Source organism: Convolutriloba macropyga, chromosome 13 (genome assembly GCF_964194025.1).
Source record: "Convolutriloba macropyga chromosome 13, txConMacr16.3, whole genome shotgun sequence".
In the NCBI taxonomy this organism is placed as follows: Eukaryota; Metazoa; Xenacoelomorpha; order Acoela; family Convolutidae; genus Convolutriloba; species Convolutriloba macropyga.
In genome coordinates, this window is record NC_134480.1 from 11,983,691 (window position 1) to 12,001,656 (window position 17,966).

Sequence of the window (17,966 nt, forward strand, 5' to 3'; positions counted from 1 at the left end):
TTTTGTATAATGGTAATATTCATTGTTTGTGAATTTGACTTGATCTTGTTCATAAACATAAGAAATGCCAAGCCCCCGAGACATACTATACCACTAAACCGCTGAGATGTAGAGGAACAAAAGTTGTTTACTCTTTGAGTTAGCATCAACAAACAAACAAACAAACAAACAAACAATGCCAAATATTTGAACTAGGAAGCCCATTTTCTGAGCTGGTGCTGGCATTGCAGTTTCAACAAAGGTGAGAAAATTCCAATTGTTGAATTCTTTCTTGTAGGAAAACCAATTGTTGTAATTTCCGATTCTTCAAAATTTTCTCAAGTTGAGGCTTGAATTTTTTTCTTATTTTTTTCGTGTAATCTATGTTTCTGTGTGAACATAAGTGAAACATGTGTGAACATTTCATGGGTCGAACATAAGTCTTTTCATATGCACTTTGAGTTGAGCACAATCTTTTCGTTTTTCAAGAAATAGCATTTCAATAGTCGCGCTAAGAACACTTTATCGGTGGAGACTGACATTTTCCCGAGTGTGTTTTGAAAATCTGGCAAGTTTTAAATTAATAGTTTTTTTTGCTTCTGTTCAAAACGAAGCAGAAACGATTAAATAGCATTACACCAGAAGAATCCAAAGATAGTTAGAAATATCCCATATAATATTTCGAAATCCGGATTCGTTAAATAAAATAGGTGTCACAATTGTATTATATTGCCATAATAATTGACTAATGGAAATAGGTAGCTGAAATGTTATAGTCTTCTTCCCATTAGCCATGATGAAATTGTGACATTTTGCACATTTTCCTCTCCAAAAAGATAAAACATTGGTTTCATAAAAGATTGTAGATTTTGATTTATATGCAGTTCTGCAGAGCTGCAACAGTTGAAGGAGCATACAGGCTCGCTACGTTCTAAGCATAGGTGAGCAAAAAAATTTGAAACTTTTTTAGCCATACAAACGCTGATTCATTGAACAACTTTTCCTAGACTGGTTATTTTTCAATAGTTCCACTTAAATTTTGTAATTCAATTTTTTGGGTCAAAAAAGTCGATCTTAACCTTTTGTGTCTAGCAGAAATTCAGTGTGAGCAGTTAGTTTCAAACAACAAAGAAATTTATTCTAAATTGAGTTTAATTCAGCTCATATTATAATTGTGCCTAACATGGTCTTTTCATATCCCACTTTGGTTGTGAACTGTCTTTTTCTAATTCAAGATCTAAACCTGTTTCTATATCAAAACCACTGTCCTCGTTTTGATTATTTCATCAAATTTAAGTCATCTGATTGTCTTTTTTATCAGGCAAATTATTTCATGCCTTCATTCCCCAGTGATCCCTAAAAAATTATCAAGTAAGATCTGATAGACTGCCTCCAAAAGTTATGCTGATAGCCAGCAAAGCGAGTCATATTCCTTTTTTCGTAATTTTTCTCTTTTTTTATATAAAATCAGTAAATTTTAAAATTTGAGGCATATCTGCAGCTTATCCAATTGGCTCAAAAAATGATAGGTATATGTATTTTCCCAGGATTAGCAGTCTATACTGGATAAATATACAAGATTTTTAAAACCTGTCTATCATCTTCGAGGGATTTATCTTTACTTTTTTAAACACATTTATTCAAAATGTCTCTCCAGCAAAACTGTGTATTTTTTTAGACATTTTTAGTATTGGTTAGTACTACTAATCTTTGAATTTCATTTTTAGCTAAGTGAGAAAATAATCAATTATCTATACGGGATAAACATACAAGATTTTTCAAAACTGTCTATCACACTTTCAAGAGATTTATCCTTAATTTTAAACGCACTTATACAAAATGTCTCTCCAAAGACAACTATAAGATTGTAGACAAATGTAACACCAAAAATTAGCGCTCAGAAAGAAATTCTAGATATTTAAGGTCATCCAAAATGAAGGTCTATGATTCCTTTCAAAAAAATTAATTTGTTCTGTTTTTTGACGTACCTAATTACAATATGCAGTCCAATTGACGTTGAATGAAATACAAGCAAAACACGTGAGTCTGGCAGTGTTTTTAACACCAAATTTTTCAGGATACTGTAGTCCTGGAATATATCATTTTGCGAGTCATTATGCAACAATTTGATCACTATTAGAGCACAACAGGACAGCTGAAGTCAATTAAAAAATAGTTAGAACTTTGCAACAAAAATTTGTTCAGGTGCCCTAGCAGTTCAAACTTTCACTTCCTCTAAATTTTTAAAAGAACAAGAACTATTAACTAAAATTGATACTTCACAAACAAGAGTACAAATCTGACTGTACAAAAACAAAAATTTAAGCAGCATTTACTTCGGATCTCAATACGATGTTCTCCATTCCTGTTCGTTTGATATGGTTTTTTTAAATCTTACAATTCAAAAGGTTAAAAGACTAAACTTTTAAAAAATTAAAAGGTTAAAGAATTAAACTTACAACGTCATATCATAGTTTACCAAAAACATCTGCTAGGCAAAATTCAAAATGAATATTTAGATCCAATTAGCTTTGCTACTTTATGGAAAATTTTTGCTGAATAACCTCTAATGATGTAACAAAAAAAATACTGAAAAATTTCATGCTAGTTTTGTTGGTACAACAAAACTGTTTAAACTATTATACATTTTTAGTGTTGGCTAATACTATTATTCTTTGGGTTTTATTTTTTTAGCTAATTATGAAAATAATCAAAAACACATATCTTTGTCTTTGAAAAATATTTTTAACGTTTTACGTTTAAAACCTTTAGTAATTAACAGCAATTCGTTCCCTTAAATCATTCTAATGTTTTCAGCTATGAGTTTTAATCATAGATTTCTCAATTATTCAGTCAATTTGGATACAAAGCAAATTTTTTAATATTAAATTGCGTTCCAATTAGGTTTCACTAAAAAACAAAATAAGGTGCACCATAAAGAATATTTGCCTTACGTTGTCAAACAGTAACTGATTTTGTTTCATTTTAATTCGTTATCTGAGATCTTCATTTCTAAAGTTTCTACATTTATGTATCAACTTCTTTTTTTGAAAGTTTATGTAGTGAATCATAAATACCTTAACCCAGAATGACAATACTACAAGCTTTGATAAGAATTACAACCAATTGTATTGCGCGCAAAATGTTGAAAAAAATGTTGCCATAAATTTCAAGTTTTCTCTCTGCTCCATTTTAAATTCTGTTTTTTCGGGTTTTTCGTTGTCAATTTGATAAAACTTAATTCTTAATTTGATTAGGTATTAGCTTTTAAATATTGAAGTGGCTTTTGCTTTTGTCACAGTTTTTCCAATGTGTTTTTTACCCTAGTACCTTGTTTGCATCATTTGTTTTCAAAACTTGATTATGCTTCAATTAATAGAAAAATTTAGTTTTAAGCTTTTCCGTGATTTTTATTGTTCATTTTTGCAAAAAAAGATTGGACCAGAATTTATTGCCATAATTCTCAAAATGTGCATTAAACTGTCAAAAGCAAGAAAAATGACTGTTGAACAAAATATTGATTTTTAAAGTTTATTTTAGGCTATAGTTTTTAAATATGAAGTTTTGGTTAAAATATTTCGAAATTAGCCAAATGTTGTACACCTGGCTCCATACTCAACAGTTATTCAAACATTGAATTCTGTGCAATTTAAAATTTTAAAACTTTAATTTTTAAACAAAATTTTGAACGAATCAGGCAAAAATATATGTTGAATTTTGCACAAAACTACACAATGGCCAAAAATGTGAACAAATTTAGGGAAAATTAGTCAAAGGATAAACCTCAAGTATATCGAAATTCGAACATTCTTTTAAATTAAACAGTCTAAGCTGAACTGTTTTTCCAGCAATACAGAATTATAAGCCCTTGAGCGAAATATATCGATGAGAAAGAAACAGTTGAGCATATAGTTCATCCCCCACGAAAACGTTCGTTATAATTAAATTCAACTGGGATTTAAACTAAAACACCAACTTAACGTTGACTTAATAAGCTAAAAATTCATTGACACGATTTAAATTGCGAGCAATTATAGCTGCCGAGAAATATCAAAAACTCAATTTTTTTGTTATAAACAAAATTTTTATAATGGTTACGATAGCTCATTCTTTCAATTAATAAGTAAGTCATTGCAGACTTTCATGAGTGATATGACATCCAAAATTTTAAATTATGCTAATTTCTTACCAAAATTTGTAATCCGAGATCTTGTTATGCCTACCAAAGAACTCAGCATTGGCGTTCAGTTAGAAAAAACGCATCATGTTTATCTCTGTTCAGCATGTTTATCTATGTTTATCTTATCATTTTTTATATACAACAGCCCGATACTTAAGGAAGATAAAAATTTGATATTTTTGAACTTTGGAAACGGTGTGAAACAAGTACTTCACAAGTTGAGGTGCGCAACTCAAGTCAACTCTGGTTAGACCGACTTGGGTTGCTAACAGTGAGGTAAAGAGCGACCCAGTGAAAGAGTTTAGCACAAACTCTACGGTCCGGAAAGTCTGATCAGAAGCCCTCCAGAGACTGGATAGTCTGTTCAGATCAGGGTCTATGGTCTAGATAGTCTTGTAGTATGGTCTGGATAGTCTGAACAGAACTATTTTGGAAGTCTGTACGATCTGATCAGGGCCCGTTAATGAGTCAGATTAGTGTGATCATAACCAAGAGGACCGGCTGAATAAAAAAAGCTAACTCCCCGAAATAGATGTTCCCATTAACCCCAAGGAGACTATTTCTTGAACAGCAGTTTTCATTTATAGTTGAACAGCAGCACAGACCAAGCTAGAGTCTACTTTTTGTTTGATACTGTTAAAACGAAATTTTCATTTGTTAGTAAATAATATTTTTTAATGAAGAAATCAGAAACCGTGTTTACAAAGTAACGTCTACCAAAAAAACAGCAGCTTAGAAACGCAGCTAATAAACCTAACAACATTTCAATTGACTACGAAGAGGAAGCTCATCCCATGTAGCAATATTTTGTCACTGCAGTTAGATTTATTGAAATAAAATCTAATTCTTTGCTCTCGGGCTATGTCTGTCAGATAGGTATCATAGGTCTGTCCTGTTGGTTCTGGCCCAGGATGACCAAAGTCTGTTCAGACTGGCCTACAACGGACACTTTGTTTTTTCGGTTTGGACCCCTCTGTCCCAATTTTGCCTGGTCCATACCTCTTTTGAGTCGATGACGTCCTCATCTTGGTTATAATACCCGTGTTGTTTCAGTTCTTGATCAACCTAGACAAACTAATAATCTTAACAATCACAACTATGGCCAATCGTGAGTCCGGATATGGAGATCTGGCCGAGAGACAGGCCAAGATAGAGAGCAAATATGACATTGAAGTGGAGCAGCAAGTCAGAATCTGGATGGAAATGGTCACTGGACAACCAGTGGTATCTTGTAAGTATTTGCAAGTTTACTTTATTGATTTGAACGAAAGGAGTACAGTCGTACAGGAAGTTTAATTGATAAATTCAAAAAAAAGAAACTGAAGAAAAGACAAAAAAAATATTAACCATAAAAATTTCATGTTATGAGGCAGCAGCATCATAAAAAGAGGCATCATAAAAATTCTAAGTATTTTAATTGACTCCAAACGTTTATGACTTTGCATTATGGCAGCACCATGAAACAAATGTTCATAGATGATCTAAAATTTGTTTTAACCTGTTAGAATAATGATCAAACTATAGTCATGAACTTAGTGAGAATTAATAGAAAGAAAGTTTAACTTACCAGATTACCAAGACAGGAGCAAATTGATTTTATAGAAAATGTCTATATAAAGGAATCGTCAAAAATGGTGCTTAAAATCAATATTTGGTTCAAATTGGTGAATCTAGATAACTAATATTAGAGTGAGATTATTTGATGTAAAATCTTCCCAGCATGTATTGAATTATTATGATACCACCAGTAATGTGAGCGAAGTCCTAGAAAAGTGTAAATGCATACCATCTATGGTACCCCCTGCGACTGATTTCTGGGAAATTTGCGAGAGCAAACCATATCGGGTAAACCTTGCGACCCCCACTGTAAATCATGGTGCTAAGATTAGTTTTGTATCTTGATTATCTTGCGCTGATAAATGGTATATACAGCTGATTTTTGAGCCTTTTTTCGTCCCCAAAATCAAATCACCATCTTGATCTAATAATCAGATCTCTCCTGTAAATCTCTAAATTCTACTGTAAAATATGATATTTGTTATTCTCTCAATTTGAGAAATTATTTTTTCTACTTAGTTGAAAAACGCCTTTTATTCCGCTTGCGAACACCCATAACCTAACATAACCTATATAAGCTTTTAAACTCTGAGAGCAAGCCTGGTGTCCATTATCGCGAATGGGGGTATAAAGCATATTCGTGAATAGGTCTTTCTTTCACATTATATGGCTTTACAAATGCAATTTCACAAGACTTTTCTTTACTTATTCCTAGGCAAATGTTTTCAGAACTATTGAGGTCGAGATACTTTTCTTAAACAACAAGACGAGAACTGGAAAAGAGTTAAAATTTGCGTGCACTCACTCATTATGCACGATTCTGATTTAACGTTAAATCAATTTTTATTCATTAATTTTAAAGAGGTGTGCACAAACGAAATGTTTTTCAAAACGATTTTTTATTGACAAAAACTAATCGCTAAATGACGAATTTCTTGACTAAGTATTTTTATAACAAAATATTTTTTCAAAAAGGTCATTTTGAAAAATTCATTTTTTTTCTGTTTTAACTCCCTTGCATACATAAATTATTTTCCTCAAAAATGATTTAGCACCTAACTTAAAATTTGACGTGCACTGGATTTGAAAAAAAAAATAGCAGCTCGATTCAATACTGCAGTCGTAGTTGGCTACACAATATGGGTGTCATCATGAACCTTTAATTGAAAAGTTTTGTAGTTCTTAGGTATTCAGCAGGAATAAATCACTCTAATCTAACTCGAGTAATTGAGAACAACAACAATTACTCTGAGCGTTAAATAAAAAATTAAGCTTCTCGAAAAATATCGAACTTTCAGATTTTTGTAACGTACGAAAAAGAATTTATAGTCCCTATGAGGTCCTATTAGCAAAACAAACCCCATATTTGGCATTTTTGAACTTAATTCACCTGGTGTGTTGTATTTTGACTTCACAGGGTTCTAAACCTTCTCTTAAATAGATCCTCAAAAGTTATTTTCAAAGAATTCATTGTTTACAAAAATGACACTCTTAAAATCAGTGACGCTCTTAAAATCCTGTCTTTTTTTCAATCTTTTTTGATTTATTTCAAATGAAAAAGTATCTCCCCAGCCCCAGCTTAGTGGGAATATATCTCTTAATCCCCATTAGCACAACCTGCGCGCCCCTCTCTTTTACATTGTAAATTGCTATACAAATTTGAACAAATTGGGCTTTTGCGATATGAAACGACATTTTTCTCGATTCACGCTCTGCACTTCAAACACGTGTTGAACAATTAAACATTTTCTCTTACAAAAATCGAAAGTTTTAAGTTGAAATGAAATTATCTTGTTTCGGTATTAAAATGGACTTTTGTTTAATGTTAAAGATCATATTGAGGAAAAACTACGCTAGTGGTGTTTTTCTTTCCTCTTTTTTGAATCCTCTGTTTTTGGCATCAAAAATATATAAAGATTTGTGAATTTGAGTTACAACGCAGTAGGAATTTGACTGAAAATTTGTTGTCTAAAACGGAATAACACAACTAAACAAAATAAACGAAAACAGAACAAATGAAATAGAACTACAGATGCTTTAAAAATGAATAGGGAAAAGAAAAAATTTTGTTTGATTAAAACTTGTAGGTCCATGTAAACTGAGATAGGGGTCACAAGAGCTTCAAAAACAAAAAACAGGCAGTTTTTGATCTCCTTTGTAAAGAAGTCTTTTGTGCAAATTTAAGTTTTGTTCACAAAAAATCCAAAAAAGAGACACCTTTTTCAAGATTTCCTGTAACTCATCAGCTTACTTGTATTTACTCATGATATCCAATGGAAATCATCAAAATATACAAAATTTTGAAAAAGTCTGAAAGTTTAGCTTGCTCCAAAAACGAGAGGACTTCAATTACAAGAATTTTACACACACAAACACACGCGCACACGCACATGTCCAAAAACGTTAAAGCATCAAGAAACCCAACGATTGAAACAACATATAAATCTTGATCATATAACTTTTTTTGTTTCAATTTGCTGGAGTAAAGTTTTTCAGTTATTCTGAAATGACAGAAAATCTGTCTAATTTGAGGTTTATCAGTTAAGTTGCAACATTGAGCTTTCAAGTTGTTGAGTATTTTTTTAAAAATAATTTTTAAAAAGTACAAAATTTACAAATTAAAATACAAAAATACAAAATAAAATTTAAAGAAAATACAAAACGCGCCAATTCTATACAAAGGTAGATTTGAGAACTCACAGTTTTTTACGTTGAAATTTTATTTAGAATTTTAGTCTTTATTTAAAATTCATGATGAAAAGGCGATTTTATTGTGCTGTCTTTTCCCCCTCATTCAGTCGATATGAATCATGAGAATAACTTTCCGCATCTCTTTCTCCTTAGTGTTTCTAGCAATATACCACGTGATCATTCGAATCATGCAATTTTTAGAGCAATTTAAAAAAGCAGCGTTGTTATTTGGGCAGTGTCTAGCAGCGTTATTTCGTACCGTCCTTTCGCCTCTTTGGTCTTCTTAACTCAATATAAAATAAACTAAATAATGGTCTTCTGGCAAATCATATGACCACACCTAATTGATGCAATCATTTCATTGCAGCTGTTCCACAAGACGTTCTTTTGGGTCCTGAGTCAATGCAGGAAGCTTTAAAAGACGGGGTCTACTTGTGTGGGCTTATGAATGTGATCCAACCCAATAGTTGCAAACCCAAGAAGAGCAAGATCGCATTCATGCAGATGGAGAACATCGGCCAGTTCCTGGGTGCGTGTGAGAAGTACGGAGTGAAGAAACTGGACCTGTTTCAGACTGTGGATCTGTTTGACAACACCAACTTCGGAGCTGTAATCCAGACCATACTTGCACTGGGTAGGCAATTATAATTTTTTTAGAAGATGAAACGAGTCGAACTGAGGTTTATTTTAGAAAATCTCTCAATTTTTGACCAATTATACAAAAATAAATGAGTCACTGCAAAACACATTAAAATATCCGTTTATCGCAGATCTTATTTTTTTCCTAATCTTCACCATGATTTATAATAAAATTTCGAAATTCTAGCAGGGGGGTCAAAATGTAGGGTCCAGCGTCACTATTAAAGTGTAGCTGAAGTCTTTGCAATAACGCATGTTGATTGAGCGTTGTCTTTTCATTTATCATATATTTTTCAAATCTTCTCTTTTTCATAATTTCTTTGTCAGGCATGGTCTTTTCACAGGTATGGGAACTAGTTTGGGGGGTATTTTTTAGGGGTAAAGTCTAAAAATTCCCCCGATTACCCCTCTAATCATACATCATTTTACCCCTCATAGACAATTACCCGCCCCCTATTCTTACATTAGTTTGGGGGGTAATCAGGGGGGGGGGTTAATTTTGACACCGGCTGAAATCTTGGGAGAAACGACAGCGTTTTCTCAATAGTTACTATTGATGATCAAACATCCACAAAACAACACCCAAGGGTGCTTCCCAAATAAAAAAGACAATTAACAAATCTTGACTTCTTAAAATAATTCAGTTGTTGCAAATCGATTATTTAGGCGAACTCATTTGGATCAATGAAACTACGTTCTTTAGCTCTCACCACGTCATTTGATTGATTAGCCAAAAGTATTTGTGTTGTTTATTTATTAAACTCGGTTCTAAAAGTCTGCAGTTTGCGAAAGCGAAATTCTTTTTCCATTAAAACTTCTTCAGCAATCCAAATTTTGAAACTGTAGAAAGCTACAGCCTTATCTTGAACTAAATCAAGCGAAAGTGATGTCATAGGTTAATTAATCGCCATTTTTTAAACATTTTTGGGTCAAGAATGGCCTTTCCATCAGTCGAGGCCTAAGTTTAGACTTTGCTCGACGATTGTTAAACGCTATATTCTTGAATATGTTTAAGTACGTATTTATTGTCTTTCTCAACACCATGGTACTCGTGTGTTGACTCATAGAAAAATCGTCACATAAACTATTAACTGATATAGCTCGGTATTTCTAATTTATTGGTGCAAAACAACGTATCAACTCCGGCTGTAAAAACAACAAACAACTTGGTAACCCATCAATCAAATAAACTGTAAACTGAACGCAATGAATGAAAGAGAAAAATATAGTGATTTGAGTGAAAAAAAAACACTGCTTGCTATCAACCTTATTATGTGGAGTGGCAAGACGTTACTGAAGTTACATTTATGCAACAAATGTAATTGCGAAAGTTTATTCAAACCAAAAGCATCAGGTTGTTAAACTGCCCTTGAATTTATTGATCACATGATCATCTGCTTGTTCTTTGATGGTAATTTTTCAGTAACAATAACAGCGGTGTGCCAATGTTAAAGGATTACATAGGTTCAAAACAAATCTGTTTTGACCTTTCTAAATGGTCATCCATATTCGAACAACTCGCCAGAATCTATAAAACGTCACAAAAAGGAGTGCAACAACCCGGGCCGAAGTGTCAACGCCATTTAACGCAAAATTATGTAAGATAAGCGGTGAATGCGGAAAATTTTGTAAGATAGGCGGTGAATGCGGCGACGTTACATAACTCAGGCAGTGAATTCGGTGAAAAAACCTTTATTGCCTGGTAGCGGTGAAATTACATAAATTTACAGCTTTGAAAAAAGTTTCCATATTATGTAAGATAAGCGGTGAATGCGATGAAATCACACAAATTCACCGCTTAACCTAGTGTTGAACTCACATAAATTCACCGTTTAGAAAAAGTGTTAAAATTGTGTGAGAACAGCAGTGAATACGGTGAAATTACATAAATTCACCGGTTAACCTAGTGGTGAACTCACATAAATTCACCGCTTAGAAAAAAGTGTTAAAATTGTGTGAGAACAGCAGTGGATGCGGTCAAATTACATAAATTCACCGCTTAGCTTAGTGGTTAACTTACATAAATTTACCGCTTGGAAACAATTGTTAAAATAGTGTAAGAACAGCAGTGAATGCGGTGAAGTTACATAAATTCACCGGCTAACTTAGTGGCGAAATTACTTAAATTCACCACTGAGAGAGAACTGCAAAAAATATGTGAGATAAGCAGGGAATGCGATGAAATCTGAATGCAAAAAATCGGAAAAATATGGAAGATAAGCGGTGAAAAGTTGTCTTTTCACCGCTTATCTTACATATTTTGCCGATTTTTCCTTGACCCGGGAAGTTCTCTCAACACTTTATTTGCTGAGAAAATAAGTCGAAAAACCGAATAAAAATTGGGCGAATGATAGAATAAATGGCTGGCGCTTTGTTATTCCTCTGCCAAACAGGTCGTAAATGCCAGGCCAACAACTTCCAAGGACCAACTCTGGGTCCTAAGGAATCAAAAGCACAACCAAAGGAATGGTCGGAGGAACAACTGAGACAGGGTCTATTTGCAGTGCCCAAGACATCCGGATCCACTGAGTTCCAAACATCTGGAGTCAACGCCGGATCAACTCGTCAAATTATTCCCAACAGCAAATGAACAATTGTTTAGAAATTGATTGGAGATGACTAGGAAAATATGTTAATTTGATTATTTTGTTATCTATGAATTGAAATTTAAATGATAAGGTGTTGAACTAAATTTTGAGATTACCATAACGGGGGGGCTATAGGTTATCTGACCACTAAGCGGGGGGGGGGGGCTATAATGGGAAAGACCTCATTAATCAATACGCCCTAGTCTAGATCTATACTTTATAAAAAAGGCCGCAAAGTCAACGAGGGGGGGGGGCATATTGAACCAAGTTAAACGGTCGTTCACATACCTAAACTCAACAACTCTTTTCATGGCTCCATACACGGTCTTTCAACAGATAAAAAGGATTGAGAAAAAAATCTTTTCATGGGTCAGTGCAGGGTCTCTCCAAGAGTCAATGCATCTACCCTAGTACAGACCTTGACTTATGAAAAGACCCAAATGTTCTAGTAGGGGGGGGGGGTGACAGTAGAGGTTGGAGGTTTTTAGTTAATATCCAGCAAAAGCTTCTTCATGGGTCTAGCAAAAGCCTTTTCATTGGAGTTTATGGTCGAGCATGGTCTTTTCATGAGTCTAACAAAAGTCATTTCATAGGGATTTTTGAGTCATAGGGGTTTTGAGGTATGGTCTTTTCATGGGTTGAGTAAAATTCTTTTCTTAAGTTTGCTTTTTTCCAATTTTGGAAATATATATATATATTTTTCGTTTGCTGCTGCACACAAAGAAGCAGGAATGAAGCAAAGCTAAACCAACTTATGAAAAGAATACTGCTCGACTCAGGATTTGACATTAAATTTGACCTGGTGAAAAAGATCTATGAAAAGACTTCTGATTTGACTTATAATTTGACATATGCTTGACCCAATTTCTTTCAAAAAGTCAAGAGCTCAAGTTTGTTAGAGCAAAGCTCTAGCTTTATTTTTTGGGTCAAGCCAATGTAAAGCTTTTCACAGATGAAAATGATCGAGAAAAGATATTTTCCTGGGTCAGTACAGGGTCTCTCCAAGAGTCAATGTATCAAACAAGATTCTTTTAAGGGCTCTAACCTAGTGCAGACATTGACTTATGAAAAAAACCCAAATAGTCTAGTAGGGAGTTAATATTGACCAAAATTATACAGTCGAGGTTCTTAGTAATATCGAGCAAAAACTTTTTCATGGGTCCAGCAAAAGTTTTTTCATTGCAGTTTCTGGGCGAGCATGGTTTTTTCATGAATCGAACAAAAGTCATTTCATAGAGATTTGGGGTCAAGTATGGTCAATTCATGGGTCGAGTAAAAGTCTTTTCTTAAGTTTGCTTTTTTCCGATATTGGATATATATATATATATATATATATATATATATATATATATATATATATGTTTGCTGGCTGCTGTATATAATGAAGCAGGAACGGAGCAAAGCTAAACAGACTTATGATAAGACTTTTTCTCGACCCATGATTTGACAATAAAATTGACCTGTTAAAAAAGAGTCTTGAAAAAGCTTATGATTCGACTTGTGATTTGATTTATATCTCAAACCAATTTTTCTCCTCAAAAAAACTTGGTCGACGAAAAGTTCGGAGCTCAAGTTTGGTCAAACTCCAGATTTACTTTTTGGGTCAAGCGAATGTCCAGGATGTAATCATATATTAAATGACGAAGATAAAGAAGAGACTAGATGAAATGCAGTGGTAGTGAAGGTTGGGGGGGGGGTAAAGATTACGTGGCCAATGTCCGAAAAGGCAAATGACAAAACAATTTTTTCGTTTTGCTAAAGGAAATTTATTTTGAGCAGGTATTTAGCCTGACCCTTATTGCCAGAATTTTATTAGTAATTACTTGAGACTACAAAACAGACTTAAGTGTTCTTTATATCACTTATTATTACTTTTATGGGCAATTTCAAATTCAATAATTGGCTTCTTAAACCACAAATAGTATCGTCAGAATCATTTCTGAGACCAAGTGCCAATTTTTTTTGTAATTAGATTATCATCCTTCAAAAGAAAGTGGTTTTAATCAAGCTTAGACAAACTAGCCTAGCGTCACTTGTCTTCACGAAGGCTTACAATTCTAATTTGAAAACATTTGTAAAAATGCCCGATAAAGTTGAGCATATGTACTCTGTTTTTCAAATATTGGCCGAGCAATGAAATTTGACTTTTATTACTTAGTCGAGGACACTAAAAACTTAGCATACTTCTTGTCATACATCGAGTCAAGTAATTATTGACAAAGCTTGTCAGGCAAAATTATTTTCATAAGCAAAACTAAATTAAAACCGGTCAAAGGAAAACAGCATTAATTATTAATTGCTAAAAAATATTCTTGTTCCAATAGTTTTTTTAATGGGAATGTATAAGCAAGGATGATTTTTTCCTTCAGTCATTTTTTTCAGAGAAAACTGAAAGACACCTATTTGGTTGTCCTCAGGATACAAATTTCTTTTTATAAAAAGTATCAAAAAAAATGCTTGAGTGTGGGTATAAGAGATCGACCTGAAATTTAAAATCACAACCAACGGGAAAATATGTCAACTTAGTTTGGTTAGATGCAGACTTCTACACAAAAAATCTCCGCAGTTTCAAGCCTAAATATTAACAATTTAACCTGTGGCCAAAAATAGCAAAAAATGAAATATTTTGTTTTCCTTTTATTTTGGTTTCCTTTGAAAAAAAGGAGAAAGAAATCTTTTTTATTTGTATTCTTTATTTTGTCAGTGCAAATAATCTCCTCACATTAAGGGAATACTGATGTATTTAGAAGTTGGAGACCTTATGGATTGCCAGGTTGAAAAATTTATTTCAAAATTTTTTTTATTTTTTGAAACAGAGAAAATTGCTTTTCACTTCCCCATTTTTTGAAATTGTTCTGGGAACTGAACTTTTCTATTGTTTGGGCGTTTCTTTAAATACAAAAACCAGTTTGTTTGTTGATTGCAAAACTCATGTGAAAAACTAAAATATTTTTCAGAGAAGAAGACTTTGGTTTTTCGTTTACATAAAGATTATATTTTTTAAATATAATCTTTAAAAATTCAAAGGCCCAAAGTGTAAAATTTACTGATGACCAACTTCCCTCAACTCTATTAAACACAAGTCTGAAGAAGAATTTTCATTTTTCCTGTACATATCAGACACAACTAAACTCAGAGGGCAAAAATTTTCAGAAAATTTGGAAAATTTTCTTAAGTTAGAAAATTTGCGAAATATTGTTGTTTTAAATATATTCAAATCAAAAACTGTGTTTTGTATTTTGAGCTGTTGACACATCTGCGAGATATACAATGGGTAGGCTAATAGATGTGCTTCAAAAAACTTAAATCTTTCAAAACTTTTAAAAATTATCAAGCAAGTCGTATAAAAACTTTATTTAAAACAGTCGCCCGCAGAGCAATTACTAAATTAAATTGAATTTATAATAGTTCCTCTGTTTTAAATTTTAATCAATCGTCGCGCGTGCAACTGGAATTTAAATTGTACATGAAGGACAAAACACTACTCCAAATCGGGTAGAATTCTTTCCCTTATTGCAACTAATAATTCTGCATTGCGCGTATACTTGCTTCAAAATGAAAAAAATCATTCGCAGACCAAAACACACGCACAAAATTAACATCTTTTAATCCCCCTAACTACAATACCACTCATGCACAGCGCGTTCACTTTAAAAATGTTTTTCATGCCAACCTAAAAACACAACTTCTAAGCCTTCCACAATACAATCTGATAATTTGACATCATATTCCTCTGCGCATATCGCTACATAAGCGTCTCCTGCATTGCATTATGTATCTCCACAATTGGGATTTACTGATTCAAACCTGCCATTAGTTTTTGAACGACAATTCCTCTTCAAATTTAGCGCTAGCACTAAGGCTGCCTCATCTATTGTTAATACATTAAATGATTTCCACACCAATCTGGTAAAATAAAAGAAAATTGCTGGTGTTTTGCTCAATCTATCTCAGTGTTTTTTGCTGAAACAGTCACTCTCGGACCCAATCAACTCAATTCTAAAATCTCAAACTCCTTCTTATCTAAACTGCTGCATCGAACTGAATCAATTATCATCGATTAAAGGCAAACCAGTATTGTTCAATCAGTATTGTTCAATAAGTATATTGTTCAACACTAAACATGTGTCAATAACGCTCTTGAGATCAACCCTATATCCAATGTTAGCACTTCCCTAACAGACAGCTCATAAATACTCTCCTTCGAAAAAGTTGTGGGTAAAAATTTTACCAAATTCCTAATGGCAACCCCGACTATTGAAGTTGCTGTCTTTTTAAGAAGTACGCGACTGCTTTCTCTTGCAGGATGAAATCTGACTCAAGAAGATACACCCAGATCTCTATTTTTACTGGCGGGATCTGCATTGCATTGATGAGAAGGTGATCATATACCCATGTACTTAAAAATCACCGTGCTTGTCACACGCTTAGCTGCTGAGTGGTTTGTTTTTCCCAGCACTGCTGGTGGCTATACATGAATTGGGAACTTCTTGTGAGTTGTAGATCCTGCACTACAATTGTTTAAAATTTAAGATCTATTTTACCCGCAAATCAATTCACACCACATACACCATGCACAGTAACTAATTAGGAAGCATAGATAGCATTTGCCGGCCCAAATAAAACGAAACAGGACGTGAAACAAACATACCTACGTGCAGAGCTGGACCTTCTAGCCATCAGTCAAAACTGTTGATAGCGTAAAAGCATCAAATTTCTGGATAATTGTATACAAATTCACGGTGTTCCACATTCCCTTCGAATTGATAAAATTAGTTGCCTGTTTCAAAAACAAGTTCAAAGATTTGATATTTGCACCTTCTAATGACCACAAATCTATAAACATAGTAGAACGACAAATTGAAACAACTAAGCAACGCTTGCATCTATTGAAACAGCTCATAAAGATACTAACTCCTGAAACTTAAAAGAGCACCTAAAACAATTTTTATAAAAATCTTTATATGTAATACTGGTTTAGGGTACGGCAAATCTAAAAACATCATTTAGACGACGAAACCATAACACCCAATGTGCTTTCACCTGAAGGCCATTGGAACAACTAGCAAAATGATGAAGAGGTAGAATGGAACATTTGCAAGGCCACTCGAGATGCGATGGACAGACAGCAATCAGCCCTAGATGATAAGTCGCGGTTTCTCCAATCATATAAACTCTTCCAGCCGATTTTTCTGGATGAAAAGGCAGTTCAACTGAAACTCAAGAGGAAACGACATCTACAAAAGAGGTTAAAAAACACTTTCAGCGGCCACTATGACGTCGTTGCCCGCTATCAATTTTATTGAAGTTAGATGATCACACATCTGTCGTATGCGAACTTGGGAAGATGGATGTCACCGTTTGCAACTGTGATTTCACAAAACTTGTAACGTGGGAAAAAAAGGGACAATACTAAAAGAAAAAACTGATTGAAGGGGCTGGAACACAAGAACAAAACGGAAAAGAAATTTTTGACAAAAACTAAAAAGTCAGTCAGAATACAAAGGGGGAAGGAAGAAACATTGCGAGCGAGCTAATGCGAAAGGCGAGCTAATGCGAGCTGCGAAATTAACTTCGTTTTTAGGCACTTATACTCGACACCAATAGGCGGCAACTGTTGTCCCCTCACCTACTACAATCGAATTTATGCTTTAAGCATCAACATCCACATGAAGCCTTAAAAAAAACTGCACCAACAATTATTTCATTACGATGTATTGAATGACAACATCACAAGAACCGGCAAACGCACTAGCAGAAACCCAGAGTACAAAGGCTTCAATAACAATGTTTTGTCACGCGAATCAAGCCATTCTTGCCCCTTGACTTTGCACTAGTCAAAACGAAAAAGAACCGCTAGTGACGTCGTTTTTCCCAGCGAAGAGTTTTAAAACCATCACCGACACTGCTAGTCTTTTAGAGCCTATCCTTTACGAGTTCCTATCTCGGTACAATGGCGGCGTCTCTCCTCCAGATCCTAAAACTTGACCAGCAAATCAAAACTTTATTTATGAACTAAATCAAGAGGACGAAAAATATAACACGTACAACTCTGAAAACGGACTAGCAAAACATTCATTTTCTTTATTAATATCACTAGCATTTTATGATCACCAAACTGTTTTAATTAACTTTATAACCGATGAATAGACAAATATAGTACATAATCATTTAGTGCAGTACAATTTATATACGACGTACCTAATTTGCTTGAAGGTTATTTTTGTAGTACTCAAATTTTTTCATGGCATCCAATTGTTTTTACTGTTCATTCAAATGCCTGTCTTGCGTCTAGTATCCCAATATGGGATTAACTATCAGTTCAAAATTTT

At 33.7% G+C, this 17,966-nt stretch overlaps 2 protein-coding genes across 2 annotated transcripts in view; both read left to right on the plus strand.

Moving 5' to 3' along the window:
• Positions 1–17,966, plus strand: part of LOC142351596 (xaa-Pro aminopeptidase ApepP-like) — a 702,879-nt gene that overhangs the window by 9,614 nt on the left and 675,299 nt on the right. The gene's annotated exons all lie outside the window — the stretch shown is intronic.
• LOC142352217 (myophilin-like) lies at positions 95–11,724 on the plus strand. The gene is made up of 4 exons (XM_075404657.1): positions 95–241; positions 5,213–5,390; positions 8,775–9,041; positions 11,440–11,724. Exons 2-4 carry the CDS (start codon positions 5,258–5,260, stop codon positions 11,634–11,636), a joined length of 597 nt encoding a protein of 198 aa, XP_075260772.1. The 5' UTR covers positions 95–241; positions 5,213–5,257; the 3' UTR covers positions 11,637–11,724.